This window comes from Rana temporaria, chromosome 13 (genome assembly GCF_905171775.1).
Source record: "Rana temporaria chromosome 13, aRanTem1.1, whole genome shotgun sequence".
NCBI lineage: Eukaryota > Metazoa > Chordata > Amphibia > Anura > Ranidae > Rana > Rana temporaria.
Window position 1 is genome coordinate 60097170 of NC_053501.1, and position 8146 is coordinate 60105315.

Sequence of the window (8146 nt, forward strand, 5' to 3'; positions counted from 1 at the left end):
TTTTATGGTAATAATTCTGTAATATAAATGTCATCTGTACAGTATTTTAGGTTTCCTAATCTTTGTCCTATGCTTCCAGTATGCATATTTTAAAGAGGAGTTCTGGGCATTATTATTTTCTTTTTTTAAAGCTAAAATTAATCACATTAAATTGTCCCTAAAACATATTGATGGCTCCCCAATCATTCTAGAAATTATTGCAAACACTTGCCTTATATCCTCCAGCTCATGTTGTGGCCGTATCCATCATATGTGTGGGCATGTGAAGCCCAGTTCCTTTTTCCTCCTGGTTTTCAGGGAGAGGTGCATGCTGGGTGATTTTTAGGCACAGTAATGCCCAGAGACTCCTGGGAAATGAGTGTCATCATTTCCCAGGAGGCAATGGGGTCTTAGGACAGGAAGTTGAACCACCTAGGACCAGGAACTAGGCAGATTAAAAAAATCTGAGTAAAAAATAAAATTTGTTTTTACATTAATAGTTCATGTTTAGGGTGGAACTCTACTTTAAATATGTTGTCTGCACCTGGATTTTCAGGATTTCCAGTTAATCATATCTTCATCAGTTTGGAACCTTGTCCTATACAGTATAAAAACTAGAACAAAACAAATCTAACATTGCTGCCCATCAAACTGTTCAGACATTCGTTTTCTTTTGCTAAACAGGGAAAATTGGAATTTGGTTATTATCTGTAGCTTCTGCTTTGGCTTGTGCTTGTCTAATTAATAAGCACTGTTTTCAATTATTATTGTATTGAAGCTGGAGTGGAAGAATTTATAGAGGAATTATAAGTCTCTGTAGATTGTTCCGATTTTATGCTTCTTTCTGTTTACAGCCTAAAAATTCTAATTGGTGGTTCTGGTATGTTCAACATTGTTAAGGCTGGCCATACACAGCTAGGTTTTCATTCAGGTATATAGATATATGGGCTGTGCTACAGTAACAATTCAATTAGCTGCTAGCAGTGCAGTGCATTCTTAAAATTTAATATAAAGGTGCTGTACTTATTATAACAAAACCAAATATTAATATTATGAGATAAAATATCAATATTGTGAAATGAATGACTTTGTGTAACAGGTAATGATAAATGAACAATGTAATATTGTGATCAAAATTAACTTAAAAAAAATGTGCTCAAAGTCCATACAAAAGATCTGTTTAAAGTTTATAGAAACACAATTAAAACTTGAGCCAGTGTTGAAAAAACAAAAGTGTGCTGTGAATAAGTGCAGGCAATCCTCCACCGGGTCCCCCAAAGGTGTGCTCTTACCTGGCGATCTGACCCCCTAAACTACAAATGTCAAAATCACATGAACCAGCCCATATTCAGGTCAACCAGATGGATCCAATCAATGGAGGAAAAGTGCACATTCAGGATGTTGTCCATAGTAGTTATCCAGATCTTGAGGTCAATAAAACAATTTTATTTAAAATACAAATGTATATGCACTCACATGAATCTTAAAAAACAAGCGCTTCAAAACGTGCTGCTGTGTTCACTCACACACTTCCCACTGCAGCCACTGAAAGAGCAAACACCGCTCTGGATGGATTATGCCGTCTGTAAGGTCTCTTGCTCACTCTCCCAAGTCAATAAGCTCCGCCCTACACGTTACATTGGAATTACACCCCCACCCGCTGGTAAGTTGTATTCTGACAGCAGCACCCTTGTATTGTTTGAGCTTTTTCATGCACTGGGAACTTTATTTAGGTAACTATAGCCTCATTACGTAATGCCATTTTACTCAAAATAGGTTAATCATAGACCTATAATGCTTTGTATGTAAAAACATCAGCAGGTGGCAATAGATGGAGATTCATGTGTACCAGAATAAAGTTACAAATGGCGGGCAGATATGTCACTGTTGAGGTCACATCATGGAATGAAAGGCTGTAGATTCTGAGGGGGCTTGATGCAGGGACAATTTTCTCTTCCCTTTTCCTATTACCTACTGTTTCAGCTGTAAACATTGTCACATTTGACCTGACATGATCATGCTTGTGTGTAAGGCATGCCAATATTTTGATTCAAATGAGAGGTAGAATGATTTCAAGCAGCTCCACAATGAAAGTATTGGGAATGGTCTGTTCATGAATGAGCTTGAACTATTACATCTACAATAATCAAATATTATTGGCCGTGTTCAGTTACCAGAGTTGCATGTTACAATTTGAGTGTTACTGGACCCAGCCAGGCCATTTTGTCGACGTATATCGTTGCGCGGCGGTCCTCAAGTGGTTAATTTTTACATATCTCAGGAATCCTTTGACTGTCTCTGGGGATATTACTCTGTAAGGTCTTTGCTTTCCCTGGATACCTCATGCGAGGTGGGTTGTCTGGCCAGGCAACATAACTGTCTGGTACCTCTAGTTCTTTAATTCCAAGGTTAGGAGTGTGGTGCATGGGTCTTTTTTCTTGTGGACTTGGCAGGTCTACTATTCCTGAATTCCTGTGTCCCTCAATAGACTCAAAAAAAATGAGAAAGGGTAAGCACAAAAATCTTACTGTTTAGATTAATTGTGAATCAATCGAAAGTGTAATTATTCCTTACTTAGCTGGATAAAACTGTGTTGAACTTTGGTGATGTGATTACTCAGTATTCCACTAACTCCCCTCCTACATGATATGAAATGACTTCCTCAGCTTTATGTTTATAATGTGTTTTTACATACAGTGTATAGCGGGGTTTCATAACCAGGGTTCTATGGAACCATAGGGTTCCCTGAAAATTGTGCTAGGGGTTTCATGAGCAATTACCAATTTTTGCCTCTCCGATAAATTCCTACTGATAAGTTCCCACTGACTAAATTATATTTTTAACTATCTGTAAGGGGTAATTCTTCCCAATGTCCTCAAGTGTAAGGAGCAATCTTCTCACTGACCATCACAATAATGTATCATAAGTTGTAGATACAGTGCCTTGCGAAAGTATTCAGCCCCCTTGAACTTTGCGACCGTTTGCCACATTTCAGGCTTCAAACATAAAGATATAAAACTGTAATTTTTTTTTGAAGAATCAACAACAAGTGGGACACAATCATGAAGTGGAACGAAATGTATTGGATATTTCAAACTTTTAAAAAAAATTAAAAACTGAAAAATTGGGCGTGCTAAATTATTCAGCCTCTTTACTTTCAGTGCAGCAAACTCTCTCCAGAAGTTCAGTGAGGATCTCTGAATGATCCAATGTTGACCTAAATGACTAATGATGATAAACAGTATCCCCCTGTGTGTAATCAAGTCTTCGTATAAATGCACCTGCACTGTGATAGTCTCAGAGGTCCGTTTAAAGCGCAGAGAGCATCATGAAGAACAAGGAACACACCAGGCAGGTCCGAGATACTGTTGTGGAGAAGTTTAAAGCTGGATTTGGATACAAAAAGATTTCCCAAGCTTTAAACATCCCAAGGAGCACTGTGCAAGCGATAATATTGAAATGGAAGGAGTATCAGACCACTGCAAATCTACGAAGACCTGGCCGTCCCTCTAAATTTTCAGCTCATACAAGGAGAAGACTGATCAGAGATGCAGCCAAAGAGGCCCATGATCACTCTGGAGGAACTGCAGAGATCTACAGCTGAGGTGGGAGACTCTGTCCATAGGACAACAATCAGTCCCTGTATACTGCACAAATCTGGCCTTTATGGAAGAGTGGCAAGAAGGAAGCCATTTCTTAAAGATATCCATAAAAAGTGTCGTTTAAAGTTTGCCACAAGCCACCTGGGAGACACACTAAACATGTGGAAGAAGGTGCTCTGGTCAGATGAAACCAAAATCAAACTGTTTGGCAACAATGCAAAACGTTATGTTTGGCGTAAAAGCAACACAGCTCATCACCCTGAACACACCATCCCCACTGTCAAACATGGTGGTGGCAGCATCATGGTTTGGGCCTGCTTTTCTTCAGCAGGGACAGGGAAGATGGTTAAAATTGATGGGAAGATGGATGGAGACAAATAAAGGACCATTCTGGAAGAAAACCTGATGGAGTCTGCAAAAGACCTGAGACTGGGACGGAGATTTGTCTTCCAACAAGACAATGATCCAAAACATAAAGCAAAATCTACAATGGAATGGTTCACAAATAAACATATCCAGGTGTTAGAATGGCCAAGTCAAAGTCCAGACCTGAATCCAATCGAGAATCTGTGGAAAGAACTGAAAACTGCTGTTCACAAACGCTCTCCATCCAACCTCACTGAGCTCGAGCGGGTTTGCAAGGAGGAATAGGCAAAAATTTCAGTCTCTCGATGTGCAAAACTGATAGAGACATACCCCAAGCGACTTACAGCTGTAATCGCAGCAAAAGGTGGCGCTACAAAGTATTAACTTAAGGGGGCTGAATAATTTTGCACGCCCAATTTTTCAGTTTTTTATTTGTTAAAAAAGTTTGAAATATCCAATAAATTTCGTTCCACTTCATAATTGTGTCCAACTTGTTGTTGATTCTTCCAAAAAAAAAATTAGTTTTATATCTTTATGTTTGAAGCCTGAAATGTGGCAAAAGGTCGCAAAGTTCAAGGGGCCGAATACTTTCACAAGGCACTGTATAGTAATTTTTACTGGGTGTTCTTTGAGAGCGGAAAGGTATTTCAAGGGTCCCTCTGTGTTGAAAAGGTTGGGAAAATCTGGTGTATAGAATCTCAATCTATTTATTGAATTCTACTTTTTTACATGAATTGAGCTACACATGCTCATTTAGCAAAAGAAATGTTATTGAAAAAAATTACTAGCGCTTCTGTTGTCAAATCTCCTGTATTCTGATAACTTTGTGGGGGTGATACATGAAAATATTCTGCCTATGAATTATTTTTATTTTATATTTCACAGCCCTCTAATTATATTTGTTTTTCACATTCGCAAAAGTAAATGTTACAGGGGTTGGGACAAACTATGGCATAATCGGTCATACTTACAAATCTATTATTTGTTGTTGGAGCCCCAGTCACTTGCTGAACAGTCTTTCAATGTACCGTAAAAGTGGAGACAAATATAAGTAAAAGCTTGTGGAATTTATACTGGGTACTATCACTAATACTTTTATTGACCTTGTAGTTGTCAGATTTTTCACAATAGTGGTCTATTAAAAGGAAAATACTGTACAGCAGAATTGCAGACCCTCAGTCGGTGCATTGTATGTAAACAATAGTGATTTTGCCTGCCCAGCCTCTACAAGGCTAATGTAATGATACATTTTACATTTAGCAGCCAGTAATGTTGGGCATACATACAACATTTTTGTAGCAATTTCATCCAGTTTTCAACCACAGAAATTGGTCTCAATTTAAAGAAACCCAACCGTTTATACAGTAAAGTTACGGTGTGTTTATATGGCAGGGATGGCAGTTTCCTCCATTCATTTAATTGTTTTTTGGAGTCAATAACTGGTTGAAAGTATTTGAAATATATAGTATATTGCGGTGTGTGATCAGCGTAAAAACCATGTCAGAAAGGCAATACTGTTGCCAATGACACTTCACCAGCTGCAAGACCAATGAAGTTCAGCTATTCAGCTCGAACACATGGCTATATATTGAGGTGAGATCCAATGACAAGTCTGTGTAAGGCAGAAGTGTGATGCAGTTGGGGGCAGAGACACAGAGCATTGTTTGTATAAGGCAGCAGTGTGATCCAGGAGAAAGGGGGCAGAAAGCCGGAGCACTGTGTGTGTATAAGGCAGCAGTGTGATCCAGGAGAAAGGGGGCAAAAATCCGGAGCACTGTGTGTGTATAAGGCAGCAGTGTGAGCCTGGAGGAAGGGGGCAGAAAGCCGGAGAACTCTGTGTGTATAAGGAAGCAGTGTGAGCCTGGAGGAAGGGGGCAGAAAGCCAGAGCACTGTGTGTGTATAAGGCAGCAGTGTGAGCGTGGAGGAAGGGGGCAGATAGCTGGGAGCATTTTGTGTATAAGGCAGCAGTGTGATCCAGGAGGAAGGGGACAAATAGCTGGAGCATTGTGTGTATAAGGCAGCAGTGTGATCCAGGAGGAAGGGGGCAGATAGCTGGAGCATTGTGTATGTGCCAGGCATGTAAAATTCATGTTGGTGGTGCACGGGATTCAAAATTGTGAGTTTAGTGGTGTATGAAGCCGAAATGTTGGTGACCACTGTGCTGGAGAATGTTAACCACTGCTGGTCAGAGCAAAGCTTTGTTTCCACTCCAAAATGTGGTTCACTATTAGTTAGTTTTTGCTCTACATTGTCCTTTTAATAGTTTTCATTTTATTTGTGCCATCCTTCAATCAATTGCTTTTCTTTTTTTTTTTTTTTTTTTACTAAGTAACATTTATATTCCCTCAGCAGTTTCTATGTGTTTTATGTGTTAATTGGTTGCCAACTGAGGTTTCAGGGGATGATTTTAGCCCAAATAGTAGACTTAATAACTCTGCATGTACAGGTATCATTGATTGGATCAGTCAGGATTGTCCCAATATTAGGATACCTCATAGCTGGAGGATATATAAAGTCTCATCTGAATATCTTTATAGGAGTAATGGGTGACAGATAAGACTTTCACTTTCTAATAATCAGCTGAGCTTTCTCTCATGATTCTGGAGCTAATTATAGAATGTTATTCGTTATTCTCCATATCTTGCCCGGCCTGTAATTATAGCTCCACTATTAATGAGCTCTCTTCATAGCCGCAGGCGACAGCTCTGTGAGGTCATCTCTTTGCCTTCAGTCCTGTCTGGCTATCCTCTGCCCACATATTTGCATATGTTACATATGTACTTTTTGTGGTGCTTCAGTATCGACATTATTTCAAACCCACGTGTCTACTTTGTGATTGAAATGTGCGCGTTACGTTTTCTGAGAGTGCTATTGCTTTGAACCCTAGATTGAAAATCGGTTTGGAGAGGTTTCAGTGTGTATATATCATTACAATCTTACAATTTGTTTTGCAGATGTACGCTGAAACTCGTCAAGCTGATTTTCAGTTTGGGGTTTAAAGCAATACTGCTGCAGGGCTTTTACAGAACCTATATTATTCATATAATGCTATTATTATTATTATTATTATTATTATTATTATTATTATTATTATTTCTTCTATTATTTAACCTGCTGTAAAGTAACCCTCAGAATCATATCATTTTAGTATTCAGAGAAACAACTTTTAAGGTGCCATGTACAACTTGATTTTGTCTTGTTGTGCTTGCTATAACAGCCTGGATGTAGGAATCTGCATGCTATTGAATTCGGACGGTCACAGCACCAGTGGTTGCCTTAATACAAGGGCGCTTCTGTAAAGTGGCGTCATTTGATAGGATGCAGTCATTGTTCAGTGGATCATTTTCCATCCTGCTCAGCTGACTTTTAACTTGACTTTTGTCAAACAGGGTGGTACTTATAGGGCCACCCATGGTTTGAATTTTTTTTTTTTTAAGTGTATTTTGTGCGTGTACTCGAGAGAGGAGCCAAACTGCAGGAGTTGGGAGTAGGCAGGCCTCCCCCAGAGGCAATCTGCCACCTTTCTCCATGCCCCGGGTGGCAATGGCGGGTGTGAGGGGGTCCTCCCACACAGCCCGTCCTACCTGCTCCGCTTTGAAGCCCAACGGGGCAGAGGGACTCCCTATAAGGGAGTGAGAGGATCTAGCCCGCTCAACCAGCCCCGTTAGTCCTTCGCCTCTCTTTTTTTTAGAGACCGCGTGGTCAAAGTGCGTGCATGTTAACCCAATTTCGAGTGCATGTGTAAGTGTGGTGTTTTTTTTGTGGGAGGGGGGTGGGCGTACTAAGCGCAGGCTTACCTCGCATAGCACACCCACCGGGAGCCGGGCTGAGACCACCAAACTCAATTCACATGTAGCCGAGACCGGGATCCGAACCCCTAGCAGCAGGAATCTGCCAAAATTGGAGCAGTCTATTAGATGGAGCCGTTAGATTGTTGCTACATACTCATAGCATGATTTTAGTAAATAGAGGGAAACCTCAAAACCTGCTTGAAGTGGACATTAACATGATGAGGCATGCTTTGTGTGGAGGCGACATACCTCTACTGTTTAGCTCCATTTATCTTGTGAGTGCGAACTGTCATATTACATTCCTCCATCTCCTGTCATGTTTGTGCTTAGTGCAGCTGTCCAGCCATGTTCATGACCCCTCTGTCTCTTTATGCTGCAGTGATTCCACGGAGGTGATGATGCATTCT

At 40.2% G+C, this 8146-nt stretch overlaps 1 protein-coding gene across 3 annotated transcripts in view; it reads left to right on the top strand.

Moving 5' to 3' along the window:
* Positions 1–8146, top strand: part of DPH6 (diphthamine biosynthesis 6) — a 143050-nt gene that overhangs the window by 54112 nt on the left and 80792 nt on the right. For all 3 annotated transcript variants that reach the window (XM_040333225.1, XM_040333224.1, XM_040333223.1), the window contains exon 8: positions 8119–8146. This exon is cut by the window's right edge and continues 60 nt beyond it. In XM_040333225.1, the coding sequence (XP_040189159.1) occupies positions 8119–8146 (28 nt within the window). The remainder of the gene's footprint in view (positions 1–8118) is intronic.